This window comes from Erinaceus europaeus, chromosome 5, assembly GCF_950295315.1.
Source record: "Erinaceus europaeus chromosome 5, mEriEur2.1, whole genome shotgun sequence".
NCBI lineage: Eukaryota > Metazoa > Chordata > Mammalia > Eulipotyphla > Erinaceidae > Erinaceus > Erinaceus europaeus.
The window spans coordinates 85,707,137-85,725,058 of NC_080166.1; the positions used below are offsets into that span (position 1 = coordinate 85,707,137).

Consider the following 17,922-nt stretch of genomic DNA (forward strand, 5'->3'; position numbering starts at 1 on the left):
TGTAACTTCCACTTTATTATTTCAATTTTCCAGACTCTTAAGTCTGTCACTGATTCATTTTTAGTAGTTACAATGTGAAAAGGGGAATTAAATATGAGAGAAATATATTGGTTTATTTGTGGAAGATTTATTTCCATCCACCTTTACTGTTACTACTTGACAATAATTACTAATACATCAAATCTGACAGTAGTCTAAATATTAAAAAATTATTAATTAATTTATTTGGCTGGAGACAGAGAAATTGAGAGGAAAGGGAAAGGTAGAGAGGGAGAGCAACAGGGGGAGAGGGAGGGGGAGAGGGAGAAGGGGAGGGGAAGGTTGAGGGGGAAGGGAAGGAAGAGGGGAAAGGTGGGAAGATGGAGGGTGAAGGGAACAGGGAAGGAGAGGGGGAGAGGAGGATGGGGAGAGGAGAAAAGGGAGGGGAAGAGGAGATAGACCAATCTGTGGACCTTCAACACAGCTTCACTACTCATGAAGCTCCCCCCCCCCACAGGTGGGGGCCAGGGATTTGAATATTTGCAACATGTGTACTCAACTGGGTGTGCCCATCCCCCACTCCATCTCCTCTATAAGCCACCTGTGAAAGGTTTTTGGTTTTCTGATCCATTCCCACTTAAAATCTGGTAGAAATAAGCACATCTTATTCACAGCACACCAGCTACATATGTCACCTCACTTAATGCATGACTCACTACTAATGATAGAATAGTGTGACAAACTTGTTATACGAGTTCACTGTGGACGGATTAAGGCCAAGGCCAAACTGAATGAATGACATCTTTGAGACACTTTATAGTTTATCCTTGACCCCAATCTCTGGATTTTAGTAGCTATATATCCACAGCTTCCAGAAAAACAAATGTCAAGGTCAAATTGTGAATATCTAAAATATCAAAATGATACATCCCATGGGCAAGTAGATTATCATTTTGAATGAAAATAGAGATATTATTTTTATTTATATTATGCATCAGGTAGAAAGTAAGACACTTCTAAAAATACAAATTAAACATGAGTTAACAACAATAGCAACAAGAACTCGGAAAATGCCCTCCCTGTTTCAGTCCTATGAAAATTATGAAAGGACAACGCAGTGAAATGACTGTTTTTAATAAGAGGACAAGATTAAATCTAGAGGCTAATTGGGCAAGATCAAAGTTAATATTTATTAACAAAGCCCAAAGCTCATATTGACATCAGTACCAAATATGGGGGACAGGGGAAAACTATCAAGCACTCACCATAATGCATGTAACAGTTTCCTTTGGTGGGATCCAGCTCAATAGCCTTCAAGAAGAATTTTTCAGCCTCACTTTTACGACCCTTAAAAAACAGAGAACATGGAGGATTCAGTAGGAGATCACGAGGGATTCTTCACTTCCTGGGCCCAAATGAAGTCAACTAATATCTACTTGGTTGTTATCAGAAAGGCACTTTGTAGTCTAAACCAAGGTGATCAAGGAGAATATACTTCAAGAGACAAATGAAGCTTAAGTCCTGGAATATACCAAGATTAGAAGCATAGACAGTTCAAGGAAGTGAGAGAAGAGACTTGAGAAGTAGGAGGGGAAAATGAAGACATGATTCTACCAGAAATCAAAGGGTAAGCCAGTTTTGAGGTAAGATAAGAAATACTGTCATTGGATCTAAGCAGTGACACACCAGTACAGCATACACATTACAGTGCTCAAAGACCTGGATTTAAGACCCCTGGTCCCACTTGCAGGGGGAAAGCTTCATGAGTGGTGAAGCTAGTGCTGCAGGTGTCTCTCTTTTTTCTCTCCCTCCTTCTAAATTTCTCTCTGTCTCTATCCAAAAGAAAAAAAAGAGAGAATCTCTCATTTTCTAAGGTATTTTCTTCCTTAAATTTGTCTCCATTTCACTCTTTTCTCCTTCTTAAGAATTAGAACCATTTTAGTTTTTTAAATTATTATGCCCTGTATAGATATATACAAAGGCACAAGTTCTTGGATCTCAGACAACTACTGACTGTTGCCATTCAGGATCAAAGTTCTGCTAACCTAGGGTCTAGTCTAAAGTTAGATCATGTTTCTAGTTGTAATTTTAATTAATTTTATCTTCGGAAGAAAACGAGCCAAAAGTAGAAGCAAGTTTCACATGCAATACATTGCTTTGTACTATGTTCATTTAACCTGGTGTGCCACCTCCCAGCCTCTACCTAATTTTTTACATTCCTTATACTTATGACTCCTTTCCCCTTAAGTCTCTTCCTTACTGTTTATTCACTCATTTTAAATATATATCCTCTTGCAACACTACTTATTTACCCGGCATCTTAGTGGGCAGGACCAATACCAAAGGTTCTTTTACCACTAGCTAGTGGTAACCACATGGCCCGACAATACCTCCTAATTTTTTTTTTCTTTTTAACAATGTTGTGCAGGCGAAAGCTCCTCTTTAATTCGAGTCTCTATGATCTTAAAATTCCCAGCAATATTTCTGACGGCATTTGAATTTCAAAAGAAAACAAGGAGAATCACAAGCATTGGAATGCTTCCTGCACATATCATATGCTCATGAAGTTCGTTAAATATAGCAGAGCGTTACAAGGTTAGGATTCCCTTTGTGTTTGAGTAACTGTAATATAAGTTAGACAGTCTGCCAAATGAGTTAAAGGAACAGATTCTAAGCTGACAAAGCTTAGGTAGTTACGTGATACTCAAAAATTATTTCACCTCCTAAATGTAATCTTCCCTAATGCAAAAGAGATCAAAGGTGGAACAAAGGAATTTTTTCATTTTTTTTTTTTCTGGCAGTAAACCTATTCCATGTAATACTGTAACTATGGCTAGCTGTCATAATACAGGTGTCAAAGCTCATAGAATATATTAACATGAAGAGTGTTAGTGTGGACATGAATTAGCAGTGATGTATCAGTTCTGGCCTTAGTGTTAGTAAAATACTAAGGCAAGTTGATAACAATAAGGAAAACATGTATGTAGGGTGGTAGTGGAGCAAAAGGGGACTAGGGAAGTATTTCAGGCTCTATTTTCTTTCATTCATTCATTCATGCATTCATTCATGCGTTTTCTTTCCTCTTTTTTTTTTTCTCAAACCTAATACTTCTCTAAAATAAATGGCATTTCTTTGAAAACAGGTAGAGGGCTTGGGAGATCACATAATGATTATGCAGAAGACTTTCATGTCTGAGGCTCTGAGACCCCACATTCAAACTCCAATACCACACAGGCTAGAGCTGAGCAGTACTCTGGTGTCTCTCTCTCTGTGTCTCTTTCTGTTTCTCCTGATTTCTCATTAAAACAAATAAATTTAATTTTTATGTGGATACAATGCATTTAATAAAATTATAAACTGTGATACAGTACATACACAGTAATTGTTATATTACCTAGATATGTTTGTAATGAATGCTATCACTTTTTATATACAGTTATTATAGAACACAGAGGTTTAAATGCCAAATATATTTTATATATATACAAATAAAGTGTGTGTGTGTGTGTGTGTGTATAGAATTCCTCAAAAACACATGCTCTGCCTTAAAACCACTGTTGGAAAATGTAGAAAGAACTTGCAGAGGTGATAATAAAAGAAAGATGCAAAATGGAAAGTACCATCACTGAAAGTGCTACAAACGCTATATGCAAAGAAACAAAAGCATCTGTGAACTTTTTTCCACTTAAGCTTTCAAGAGTAGCAGAGAAAAAAATGGTTCCATTTGTCAATGTCATAGAAAACAGGGCAGCAAAATCTTTGTGTTTAGTATATTGGCAAAACATTCGTACATAGCACTGGAAACATGCATCTGGACTAAAAGGATAGCAATCTCTGCTTGCTCAGTAGACTAGGTTATTAAAGGAAAAGACTCTTGCCATCCCTAAATGAAGGATAAACACATCAAGGACTAGAAGAACATTCTTTTTAGGAGAATGAGAGCGCACCCTCGCACTTTGACCTTTATTCATTTAGTCAATTTCCAACTAATGAGGACAATAACATTTTCAAAGGAGGGGACCAGGCCGTAGTGTGCCAGAGTAAGTGCACATAGTACTAAACACAAGAACCAGCTCAAGGATTCCAGTTCAAGCCCCTGGCTCCCCACCTGCAGGGATTCGCTTTACGAGTGGTGAAGCAGGTCTGCAGGTGTCTATCTTCGCCCCCCACCTCCCCCTCCCCCCCGTCTTTGCCTCCTCTCTTGATTTCTCTCTGTCCTATGCAACAACAGCAATAACAACAAGAAGAATAACAAGGACAACAACAACGGGAAAAAAAGGGGGGGATAGGCCTCCAGGAGCAGTGGATTTGAAGTGCGGATACTGACTTGGAGGAAAACACAAAACAAAAAACTAATGGTGTTCTTCTAAACTAAAACACTAAACTAGAAGAAGATATCCAGAAGTCAATCCATTTTACTATAGCAGCAAAACCCATCAGCTATGTAAAAATAAAGTTAACAAATGAAGTGACAGACTGGCATACTAAAAACTATGAGTCAACATTCAAGGAAACAGAGATGTCAGAAAGGGAAAGAGATTGCATGCTCATGGAACCAAAGAATTAATATCACCAAAATAAGCATGAAGGTGGAGCCACACGCAGATCTAATGTCATACCTATCAAGGGACAATCAAATTTCTTTAAAATAATAGAATAAAAGCTACAAAAAATTATCTAGAACTATAAAATCCCTACACCTGTCAAAGAAATCTTGAGAGACAGAACAAGATTGGAGGGACACAGTCTTTTGGTGGTGGGAATGGTGTTTATGTATATTCCTATTAATTTGTAGTCATATAAATCACTATTTATTATGAGTTTAAAAAAAATTTTAAAAGGACAAGACTGGAGGCATCACACTTCTGGATCTTAAACTATTCTATAGAGCTACTATAATAAAAACTGCCTGGTACTAGAACAAAAATAGACATACAGAGAAGTGGAAAATAATTGAAAATCTAGAAATAAGCCACCACAATTATTAACAACTAATTTTTAACAAAGGAACCCAAAACACCAAATGAAAAATGGAGTGTGGGGAATGATGTTGGGAAAACTAAAATGTGCAAACAAATGAAGTGAATCACCATATATCAACATTCACAAAAGTCACCTCCAAGTGGATCAAAGACATTGACATTAGACCAGAAACTCTTCAAAAGCATGGAAGAAAACACTGGTAGAACACTTTATTACCTATGTTTCAGAAATGTCTTCAAAGACTCAAAAACAACAGCAAAGAAAACAAAACCAAAAAATAAACCAATAGGAATACATCAATATGAAAAGCTTCTGTATAACAAACGGCCCCAACAACCAAGGAGAGATACTCTACAAAGTGAGAGAATATTGCTATATTATACTTATTTTAGTGTGTGTGTTTGTGTGTGTGTGTGTGTGTGTGTGTGTGTGTGTGTGTGTGTGTGTGTGTGTATGCAGAGATACAGGGTGAAATATACAGAAAGAGACTAGAGTACTTCTCAGCTCTGGTTTATGATAGTGCTGGGGATTGAACTTGGTACCTCTGAGCCTTAGGCATCAAAATCTTTTGCATAACCACTATGCCATCTCCTTAGCTTGAGAATATTTTTACATAAAATCCTTCAAATAAAGGAATATATAAAGAACTCAGTAAATTTAGCAACAGATAAACGACACCATTAGAAAATGAGGTGAAATGTCCAGCAGAGAAGCAATTAAAGAAGGCAGACCTTCCATGTTCTACACCCCATAAAGAATTTTGGTCCATGGGGGCTGGGCAGTAGTGCACAGGATAAATGCACATAGTACAAAGCATAAGGACCTTTGTAAGGACCCAGGTTCCAGGCCCTGGCTCCCCACCTGTAGGGGTGTTGCTCTCCCCCTCTCTATCTTCCCCTCCCCTCTGTTTCTCTCTGTCCTGTTCTATTAAAAACAAAGAAAGAAAAAATGGCCTCCAGGAGCAGTGGACTCATAGTGCCAGAACTGAGCACAGCAATAACCCTGGAGTAAAAAAAAAAATGGCTCATATTCCCAAAGGGGTAAAGGACCTGGGGAGAGAAGAGGGGGGAAAAAAGTGGGGGGACACACTAGGAAGTAGTAGGTATAACTTAGAAAGGTATACAAGGCAGGACCATAGAAAAAAATAGACATATATATATATTACATATGTACATATAATAATATATTATAAACATTAGTTAGTTATAAAAATAATAGTCACCTCATATCTGTGATCTTGTGAAAACTACTACAGTTTCCAATGAAAGGAGTGGGGAGGCAGAACGCCATTGCTGGAATTATGCCCCAGTTATAATTTTGTAAATCAATATTAAATCACTAATAAAATTTTAATGTAAAAAAAAAAAGTCATCTTGTAAAAAAAGGAGGTGGGGGAAACAAAGATATGGATAGGAACTTCACCAAGGAAGAGATGCAGAGGGCTAACAGACACATGAGAAAAGTGCTTTCAGTTACTGATTATCAGAAAATGCAAATACAGACAACAGTGAGGTGACACAGTAACAACAAATGTTGGGGTGGATGGGGGGCAAAAGGGAAACTTGCATTGTTAGTGCAAAAGTAAATTATCCAATCCTCATATCTGGAGATGTCTCAGAACACTAGAGATAGACTCAACCTCTGACCCAGAAATTTCTCTCCTGGGGATTTACCCAAAAGAAAAACACATATCAGAAGAGATCTGTCTTCAGCAGCACAATTCATAATAGTTGAAACTGGCAGCAACTCAGCTGTCCAGTGACAGATAAGCAGCTAAGAAAGATATAATATAGACATACACAATGGAATACTACTCAGCTGTTAAAAAACTGTGAAATCATATCATTTCCTTTGCCTCATCCTGGATGGAAGTTGAAGACATCATGTTAAGTGAGCTAAGACAAAAAGAGAAGTATTAAACAATCTTACGCAGATGTGAAAATTAAAAAGTAAGGACAGAGAAGGAAAATACGAAGTTAAACTTGGACTAAGTGTGGTGGACTAAAGCAGAGGTCTCCGGGGAAGGGAGAGGTGGAAAGAACCTTGAGGTCTGTCGTGTGATGATGTGAAAGAACATAAGCTGTGACTGATGGGGAGATGAGAAAATGTAGCCATGTCTCAACAACTGCACAATAAACCATGGATCCACCTAATAAAGTGATTAAAAGAAAAGCTCTCTTTGGATAGTGTGCTGCTTTGCCATGTGCACCACATAGGTTCTACCCTGACACACACACACACACACACACACACACACACACACACACACACACACACACACACACACACACTGCACTGAAGGAAACTTCAGTTCTGTGGTCTCTTTCTGCTTCTATCTCACAAAAATAAAAACAAATAGTTTCAGGGAGACGGCTCAGTGAGCATGTGTGAGCATCCCTGGGCTCAACTCCTGGCACAAAATAAAAAGAAAACGAAGAGGCCATTTCTTAGCAGGAGTTTCCTGGTGCCTTGCAGACTATGTGGATATTGTCTGCAAATAAACATTACAGAGCAGTCACTGACAGTGCAGACTCCACATCAAGCACTGTTCCTCATTTAATATATTGTTTGGCAAGTTGGGACACTTGTGGTTTTGCAGAAAATGAAGGAAAAGGGACTGCAGCCAGCTGTGACAAATAAGGGGAACTTAGTTGACGGGCTGTTGGTGATGTCATCTGTGTGACCTGTTTATTTACTTGTTCTTTCATTTTAGTAAGCTACCAAGTTACTTATTGAATATCTATCAATATTAGACCGTGGGGTATAGCCAACACAACACAGCATCTCTGCAGGAAGCATATGACAAACATGTGGCCCTCAAGTAGAGAACTATGGGCAAGAAAGTTCTCCAATTCTCTTCATTATATTTGAGCCCATGGCAAATGTATTGTTGTTCCTCTCTTTCTTTCTGTATTTATCATCCATATATATCTGTCTGCTATCTAGATTAGCATGATCTGGATTACTTATTTTACTGCATGGGCTTCAAAGGCAAATGAGAAGAGTATTTTAGGACTGACAAAGAGAGAAGAACACTTTGGAGTGGGCTATTATAAGTCAGTGCTGTGCCAGTGTCAAAATAAGTGTCTTGAGAACATAATCTAATGTGGTTTGCAGAGAAAGGAAAAGAAAAAAAAAGGTTTCAAAGATATGATGCTTCCATAGAAGGGATTCAGTTCTTGTTATGACAGGCAGCTTTCCAAGAGGTGGTAGTCAAACCAAACTTTCTCCTCCTGCAGTTCACTACACCCTACTAGTGGAATAGGTGATTTATCTACACATAAGTAAGGAACACCTTCAGTTTGTCTGAAGTGTTTTGGTGCAAAATAACAGAGTAAAGGGAGAGAGCAAGGTAAAACCATGAACTGGGTAGGGTGATACTTGATAAGGTAGTCAGGAAAGGCCTCTAATGACATCGGAAAGTTATTGAAGTCAAGGCAAGTCCAACAATAGCCTGGCCGATCTTGAATTCAGGGTCTCACAAAAAAAAGCAAAATGGTAGCAGTGGCCTGGATCCCACAAAGAGTCATAGGAAATGAATGAGAGACAAGGGATATCAGATTTTGCTGGGTCTCATGGGTATTGTGAGCAGTTTGGGACTCATTTTTTTATACAAAGAACCACAGTTTCAGTCCTGGATGACACATGCTTCTTTGACTCCTCATCTCATTAGAATTAGAAAGCAATGTGTTGAGCAGTCTCTGAGAAATAGACAAAGTGTGGAGTGCTTTGTGAATAGTGTGTCGCTTCCCTGTGCAGGTGCCATGCTGACCCTCTCAGTGACACTTCTGCTTAATGTATTTGATGCTGAAGTAAGCACCGGGACTTCCTTTGACTAGGAAAGAACACCATGGAGACTGTTAAGCAGACGTCCAGCATGAAGTCACCTATACTTTCACATACACACGCGGGCCAAACTGACTATAGGGGATGCAGAAGGAAACAGAGCGATGACACAGGATGTTAAGATGAGGAGACAGCAGTAGAAACTGAAGGGAGAGGTGACAAGATTTGGGGTTCCACGCTCTCTCTCCTTCACTCTCTGCCCCTTCTCTGTCTCCCATCAGGGTTATTACAGGATTTGGGGCACCTCTGACAAGTCGAATGCTCCTGGTGGTCATTTTGTTTTCTTTTTTTCTGGTAGAGACCGAGAGAAAGAGAGAGACACAGAGACATACTGCAGCACTGCTTCATCACTCATGAAGCTTCCTTCCTGAAGTGGAGACTAGAAGCTTGAATCCAGGTTCTGGTGCAGGGCAATGCACACACTCTACTGGCTATGCCACCATCCAGCTCCTAGTCTGGAATATCCTGATGGTCAGTGACTGATTACATGGGCAAAGGGACAAATGAAAATAAGAGCCAAAGGTGTTTATGCAGCTTGTGATTTGTGAGCTTCAGCGAGTCCAGGTATAACTTATTCACATGGCAAAGTTAGAGTGAAACAAGTGTCGGTAGGGAGATGCAAGTATAAATTAGTAATAAAGTTCTACTTGATTGAAGAAGTAAAATGGGGTCAGATAAAAGTTCCCCAGTCAAGTCCTGGCAAAACAAAAAACACCTGGTACTTTGCATGAGAAGAAACTGAAACTTACAAGTCTACAGTGAGCCATGGCAACAACAAAAGAGAAAAAGAAAATCCTACATTTTAACCAGATTTCCTATTATCATTTATTATTATTACTATTATATTTTTGCCACGAGAGTTATCACTGGAGCTCAGTGTCTACAGGACTCCATCATTCCCATTCACGTTTTCTTTCCTTTTTTTTTTTCTTTCTGACAGAGAGGATAAGAGACAGGCAGAAGAGAGGGAGGGAAGAAGGGAGGGAGCAAGAGAGTTCTGTAGCATCACTCTTCCACTTGTAAAGTTTCCCTCCTGCAGATGGAGACCAAGGGCTTCTTGTTCTCACACATGGTAATATGTGTGTGCAGCTGAGTGCAGTGTCACTCGGCCCCAGATTGTCAATGAGAGGAAAAAGTACATTTTAAAATGATTACAAAATGCTAGCATCTAAGACAATCTTAGTTATCAGTGACTTGCCTTTCATAAATACTCAAAGTAGTTTATAGTGCAAATACTCATATGTTCTGGGCCTTACCACTCAGCTTTGACATTCTGCATAAAAGTCAGCTTAAAAAAGAAAAAAAAAAAAACCAACTCATTTCTAAATTATTCCAAGAGTGAGTATCTGAGTCACTCAGACTTTCTGTTATATTTCTGTTCTACATCTGTTCACTTGTATATTTTCCCTTAAAGCTTAAAGAGGTCATCCACACATATTGTAATAACATTTCAGGGGAGATAATTAATCTGATAGGATCCAACTACATCTTGGGCTCCATCTGGCCAAATCACTTAAGCTGTTATATTTCATTGCTTGACACCGTTCAATGTCAAATTAAAAGCAACATCTCACCATGACTCCTCTCCATCCATAATCTGGGTGGAGAACAATTTTTAGATACCCTATTCATTTTTCTAAGGAAGCTGGGGGAAGTAGAGACTTAACTTACACTAAATTTATATTTAAGTTTTAGGTAAACCACCCTAAAATTGTACTTATAAATTATTTCCATCACTTTAAATTCTGGCTGTTAAACTTCAGAGGAATGTATAGTGTATCTTTGAGTCACAAACCAAATAGAAAGGACTGGAGAGACAACATAATGGTTACAGCAAAGATTTTTTTGTCTCGAGCTCTGAGGTCCCAGGCCCAATCTCTTTCACCATTTTAAGCAAAACTGAGTATTGCTTTGGCAAAACAAAACAAAAAAAACTTTCTTTATAAAAATGGGGTGTTTTTAATTAAAACAATGAATATTTGCAACTCATTATATTCACACACCATTTTTTTTCTTGTTTTTAAATTTTTAAAATAATTTTATGGGAGGGTAAGGATTTCTGTACAGTTGTTGAAACACGGGATAATTTCTCATCTCCCTGTGATAGGCGTCGACAGAACACACTCACTTTCAACTTAGGTCTTTTTTCACCATTACGCATCGGGGTCTGAAAGCTCCCCCATCCCACCCCACCCCATCCTGCATCAAAGCCCTCCTGCTCTCCATTCCCAGAGTTTTTTGCTTTGGTACAATACACAAGGAAACCAATGAGAGACAGAAATTGCCACTGGCTTGTCATGTTCCCAAACTATAGATGTTATGAGTAGGATAGAGACAAAGGTTATGTGTTTTATTTAGAATGGTTGACTTGACCTGGTCGAAATACATGGGGAAGAGTTTTCAAAGAGACCGCTGCTTCCCTGAAAAATGGGAAAGCTGGGGGCTAGGTGGTGGCATACCTGGTTGAGTGCACATATTACAATGTACAAGGACCCAGGTTTGAGCCCCTGGTCCCCACCTGCAGGGGGAAAGCTTCACAAGTAGTGAAGCAGGGATGCAGGTGTCTCTCTGTCTCTCTCCCTCTCTATCAACCCTTTCCCTCTCAATTTCTGGCTGTTTCTATCCAATAAACAAATAAAGACAATAAAAATTTTTAAAAAAAGAAAGAAAAAAATGGGAAAGCTGTGTATCATCAGTAAGTTGAAGGAGTGAAGGAAACACTCCAAGGAGAAGCACAGCAGAGGCAAAACCCTTGTGTAACAGCACAGAAACACAGCTCAGAGCACAGTGAATGACACCAAGAGGGGAGGAGAGGCTGGCTGGGATCAGGGGCACATACTTCATGAGAGCTGACTTGCAGGAATCCATTGCTCTCTGTTTTTTAAACAGCACTGTAAGGGGAATATATACAAGTTGGAAAGGGAAGAGACAGAATACAGGCGGATGAGCCCAAGATATTTTTTGTAGCAGAACTATTTTTTATTAGAGATTTAAAATTGTTGTTCAGAATTATCAGGTTTCATGAGTATTTTTCATACCCATACTTGGTGCATGTGAGGCACTGCATTCTCCATACAACCTTACTGCTTCCTATACAACCATATTTAGTGCTCAGATTTTATAAGAGACGGTCTGGCTATACTCCGCTTCCTCTCTCTCTTTCTCTTTTGCAAGCTCTTTTGCTTTAGTAATCTGTACTCTGCATATGAGGATAACTATCCAGTAATTGTCTTTTTTTTAATTAAGGGGGTTAATGCTTTACAGCAGAGCCATTGACATGTGCATACAATTTCATTATGTACCAAGCTGCCAAAATTTTCTTCCTCTCCCCCCCTCCCCCAGAGTCCTTTGCTTTGGTGCAATACACCTTCGATTATTGGTATGCTTCTAAATTCTGCTTCTAAGACCCCTTCTGTTGCATTGCTTGACTTTGTAGTCTATTTACATAATCATTGTTTTTCAATGGTTTAATCCCCACTGGTTCCAGCGCTATTTTCCTTCTTCCCACCCCCTATCCTACATACTTCCTCTTCCTGACACTTCCGCCTCAGGAGATATAAAAGTCAGGGCTTTCTAATGAAGAGAGATTTAGAAGAGATTAGATTGTTGAACTGCATCCCCGCTCGTCATTAAAGATTGAACTGCGTTCCCAGCTCAACCATGAGTCCCTGGTTGTCTGTCTCCTGCCCGTGAAGCTAGCCCAGAAAATGGCACCCTGAACATGGACTGGCATTCAATAACTGTCTTTACTTTTCTTTTCTTTCCTTCTTTTTTTTAGGAGAAGGGGAGGTAGGTAGGGAGAGAGAGACAGAGAGACACCTTCAGCCCTGCCTCACCACTCGTGAAGCTTTCTCCCTGCAGGTGGACCAGGGGCTTGAACCTGGATCCTTGTGCACTTTAACCAGGTGAGCCATCACCTAGCCCCTTACCTCTTTTTTTTTTTTTAATTTCTTGATTGGGGGATTAATGTTTTACAGTCAACAGTAAATACAATAGTCTGTACATGCATAGCATTTCTCAGTTTTCAGTATAACAATACAACCCCCACTACATCCTCTGTCATCCTTTTTGGACCTGAACCCACCCCCCCTGACTCCAGAGTCTTTTACTTTGGTGCAATACACCAATTCCAGTTCAGGTTCTACTTGTGTTTTCTCTTCTGATCTTGTTTTTCAACTTCTGCCTGAGAGTGAGATCATCCCATATTCATCCTTCTGTTTCTGACTTATTTCACCAACATAATATTTTCATGCTCCATACAAGATGGGCTGAAAACGGTGAAGTCATCGTTTTTAATAGCTGAGTAGTATTCCATTGTGTATGTAGGCCACAACTTGCTCAGCCACTCATATGTTGTTGGACACCTGGCTATTACAAATTGTGCTGCCAAGAACATATGTGTACATAAATCTTTTTGGATGTGTGTGTTGTGTTCCTTAGGATATATCCCCAGGAGAGGAATTGCAGGATCATAGGGTAGGTCCATTTCTAGCCTTCTGAGAGTTCTCCAGACTGTTCTCCACAGAGGTTGGACCAATTTACATTCCCACCAGCAGAGCAGGAGGGTTCCTTTGATCCCACAACCTCTCCAGCATTTGGTTCTGTTACCTTTTCTGATGTATGACATTCTCAAAGGAGTGAAGTGGTATCTCACTGTTGTCTTCATTTGCATTTCTCTGACAATCAAAGACTTGGAACATTTTTTCATGTGTTTCTCGCCCCTTACCTCTTTTTTCACATAGTTTAGTCACCTCCAATTCCACCCATTTTGTGCCAATGATACAGTCCCATCCCATTTTATTGTAGTGTTCCATTCTGTATATATCCTACAACTTAATCTGGGGTTTTAAGAACAAGTGATACCAGTGATAATGGAGGTGAAGATTAGTGGCCTGACATGATAAAGACTCCGTTCATGCAAATGGTATTACAGGATGGATAGGAGCAAAAGGGTGTCTGTCATATGGGAGATGGAGGATGCCAAGATGACCAGGAACTCCTTGACTATGAAACCCAAGGAAAGGTTGTGAAAAATGGGGACAGATCAGGTTCAGGGAGTAAGGAGATAAACTCAGCTCTGAGAACTGCAGGGACTGACATCGTTGTAACACATCTGACATGTTAAAGGTGTGGTGAAGTGTATCAGGTTGGTATTGTAAGAAACTAGCGGTAATCCATTCTATCAAATGCTGAAACCCATCCATTGGATTCAGTGACACAGAAATCACTGGTAACCTCAGTAAGCATGGAATAATGAATTGATTTTGAAGTCAGAGTAGTGGCTGGAGGTTTGGGAGGCAGAGGTAAGAAATACCACTCTGCCACCACTCTGTCAACATATCTGGTCCTGAAGGGAAAGGCAAGGGACAATGTTAGTGACTAGAGTGGTGAGACACAATAAGCACTTCCAAAAAGAAAACAAACTCCAAATCAAAAGATGAATCACAGCTAGGCATTTAAGTTAATGCCTAGGTATTTTATTCCAAAGCTCCCTTGACAATTAGAAGGGAGGAAACCCACCCCCAAACCCAGTACTCAAAAGTCTGAGGTAACTCTCCAATTCAAATTAGATTAAATTGCTCTAGATTTTTTTTTTTTTTTGGCAAGCCACACATATTTGCTACTGAAGAGAAAGTACAGATTGATTGCCAAAGTGATCATATGCTCAAGGAATGGGGAATGTTTGTCCCCAGTATGGTGACAGTGGAATTCTTTAAACTGTATCTTTTCATCCGTCCCTTTAGTACTCTTTGGGGGTGCCATTTCCTAAATGAACTTACCTTTAATACTTTCTCTAATCAATTTTCTTATCAACACAATAATAATATTAAGTTGTGAATTCTCAAGGGCTTTCTAACAACTCTTACTTGCTATTTTTGTTACCATACTTAACATATGCATTCTATTGGGTTGAGAGAAAAGTCATGACATATTTTTCTATGCAAAAAAATGTGCCACAACTTTCCTGACAATCCAATAGCTACCCTTTGTTACCTTCTACTCCAATTACCAAGCCCTTTAGAAGAACAGTTTCATTAACACTTAGCCAAGGGTGAAATGCACACATTGGGGGCCTGGGAGGTGGCATACCAGGTTAAGCGCATACAATATTAAACACAAGGATCCATGTTCAAGCCCCAGATTCCCACCTGCAGGTGGGATGCTTCACAAGTGATAAAGCAGGTCTGCAGGCGTCTATCTTTCTTTTTCCCTCTCCCCCACCCCTCAATTTCTCTCTGTCCCATCCAATAAAATGGACAAAATGAGTATCATGAGCAGTGGATTTGTAGCGGTGGCGTGATAACCCTGGAGGTTAAAAAAAAAAAAAGCCACCAGGATCAGTGGATTCCTAGCACCATGCCCAGTGATAACCTTGCAGGCAATAAAAATAATAAAAATATATGTACACATTATAGTTGGGCATAAGTATATGCTTTCTGGTGAGTCAAGGTGATTAAATCCTGAAACTTGAATGGCACTCAAAAAGTTAAGACTCGGAGAGCTGTGTTCAAGTCCCCAGTTCCTATTTGGGGTGGGGGGGGAAGTTTCATGAGTGGTAAAGCAGTGTTGCCAGTGTTTCTCCCTCTCTATCTCCCACTTCCCTTTCAATTTCTTTCTGTCTCTCTCTCTCTCTCTCTCTCTCTCTCTCTCTCTCTCTCTCTCTATATATATATATATATATATATATATATATTAGACCCACTGCCATTGCAGCCAACATCTGCTCCATATAATACAGGGGGAAGGGGGAGGAGAAGGAAGCACCATGTTCACTAACAATCTGTGGTCATAAGATAGTGCCACAAGTTCAGAGGGGATAGTCTAGAGCAGAAACTTTTAGGTGGAAACAGTGGTTAGTATAGTCTGTTTGGAGGAGTAAGCGTAATCGGAAAGTATCAGTGTTAGCTACTAGCCAGAGCCCTAGCCATTTTCTTCTTTTTCAAGGCCAGTGAGTGCTGTGAGTAGTCCTTCAATCTCTCCATCTCAAAGAGTTTAGCAAAAGCACAGGAAGTGGCCCTGTTGGAAGGTCCATCTGAAGCTAGCCTTGGCTCTCAAAGTGCAGAGTTGCTGCAGAAGTTGAAACCTCCTGGAGATGGTTAGGGCAGCTAATCTGTGGGTGTGGAAAGGCTGGCACCCCAATAACAGCTGTTTTGCAGCTGTGCAGCAAAGGAGAGCAAGAAGTCTCCAGAAACCATAGAAGGTAGCAGAAGGTAGAAGGGAAGGCAACCTTGGTGTCCTCATTTGTCACTTGCACACAGATCCAGGTACTCTCACAAGAGATGTAAACAGATGTAAAACCTTCCTCTTTTTACACACACACACATACACACACACACACACACACTCTGCTCTTTTGGTAGAAAGGTTTGGTAGTAAAAGCTGGATAAGAGCAAGGGACTGGCTCACTTTAATGATGGCCTTTTTGGTCACTACCAGGCTACCCTATCATCTGGGGCTCTAGTCAGGGAATCCTTGGATTCCCGCATAGGTATGATAGGCCTAGACCTCTAACAGATCCCTCTTTCCACCATCACTGGTCACTTCCATCAGGAATATCATCAGGAGTTCGGTGTTAGCACAGTGGGTTAAGCGCACGTGGAGTGAAGCACAAGGACCAGTGTAAGGATCCCGGTTTGATCCCCAGGCTCCCCATCTGCAGGAGAGTTGCTTCACAAGCGGTGAAGCAGGTCTGCAGGTGTCTGTCTTTCTCTCCTCCCCTCTGTCTTTCCCTCCTCTCTATTTCTCTCTGTCCTATCTAACAATGACGACAGAAATAACAACAATAATAACCACCACAACAATAAAAAACAACTAAGGGCAACAAAAGGGAAAATAAATAAATATATAAAAAAGGAATATCATCATCAGCCCCCTTGTGGGCCACTATAGGACCTTGTCCTCATTATAAAGTAGAAAATCTAGGGACTGGCCCCAGGAAGGAAGACTGAGTCATCCTACTCTGCCACTCGAGGAAGACTGGTCCTGAAATAAATGCAGCCTAGAATGTTCCCAGCTGTGACCATGAACTATGAGCTCAGACTAACAGGGACTCAGGGGCTGCGAAGGCTTCTGTGCTAAATATGAATATACATGGGGCCTGGCCAGGTGGATGGGATAAAAACTTAATTTTATTCATGTATTTTCTTCAAAATTGGGAGCTACTCTCTGCCCTGACCCAGCTTTCTAGGTCAATTCTCAGCTCTAACACCATCTTCCCAGACAATATTGTTGTCCAACTCCACATTAGCTATCAAACTCAAGCAAAAACTAAGAAAGACATGCGCCCCTAGAACACACCTAAAGCTGACTTCTTCAATTCTTTCCACCCTAAGATCCCTGATTTTGTCTGCTTTATCCTGACTTTTTAAAAATTCTTGTTCATTTATCATTTTGTCTTGCTTTATATCTTACTGCCATTTTAGTCACCAAGTTGCAGCTACTACTATGAATCCCTCCTGACTTCCCTTGGCAGATAACCTCACCTCTTCACAGCCCTACCACACTAGGGAAAGATACAAACAGGCTGGAGATATAGGTTGACCTGCCAATGCCCATGTTCAGTGAGAAGCAATTACAGAAGGCAGAACTTCTACTTTCTGCACCCAAAAAAAGGATTTTGGTCCATACACCCTGAGAGGGAAAAATGCTGAGGGAAGATGACTACACCCAATTCCATCAGGACCCAGAGAGAGAAGAGGAACAAAAGAAAGGACATTTGGATGTAGAGTGTAAGAGTGACTTAGAAAAGAAGAGAAGGCAGGACCATAGGGGGAAAACAAAGGGTAAATACATATAAATAGAGACAGTTACAGAAATAATAGTCAACCCATATCTGTAACCTTGGGAGAACTGCCATAGCCTCCAATGGAGGGAATGGGGGATACAGAACTCTGGTGGTGGGAACGGTGTGGAATTATACCTCTATTATCTTAGAACTTTGTAAATCAATACTAAGTCACTAATAAAAATGAAGGGAAAAAAAGTCAAAGTTTTGATAGTAAAGGATGGAGAGGGTTGTTTAACTTAGTTAAATAGAGGCTTCTTTGATGAATTAACCGAGGTACTGAAGAGACTGCTAGACTCAGTAAGAGAAACCTGTGTTCCACAGTGGCT

The 17,922-nt window shown here is 40.1% G+C and overlaps 1 protein-coding gene across 3 annotated transcripts in view; it reads right to left on the reverse strand.

Moving 5' to 3' along the window:
• The window catches only part of TMTC2 (transmembrane O-mannosyltransferase targeting cadherins 2), a 538,840-nt gene that overhangs the window by 97,272 nt on the left and 423,646 nt on the right, over nt 1-17,922 (reverse strand). For all 3 annotated transcript variants that reach the window (XM_060191458.1, XM_060191459.1, XM_060191460.1), the window contains one exon: nt 1,245-1,326. In XM_060191458.1, coding sequence (XP_060047441.1) covers nt 1,245-1,326 — 82 coding nt within the window. The remainder of the gene's footprint in view (nt 1-1,244; nt 1,327-17,922) is intronic.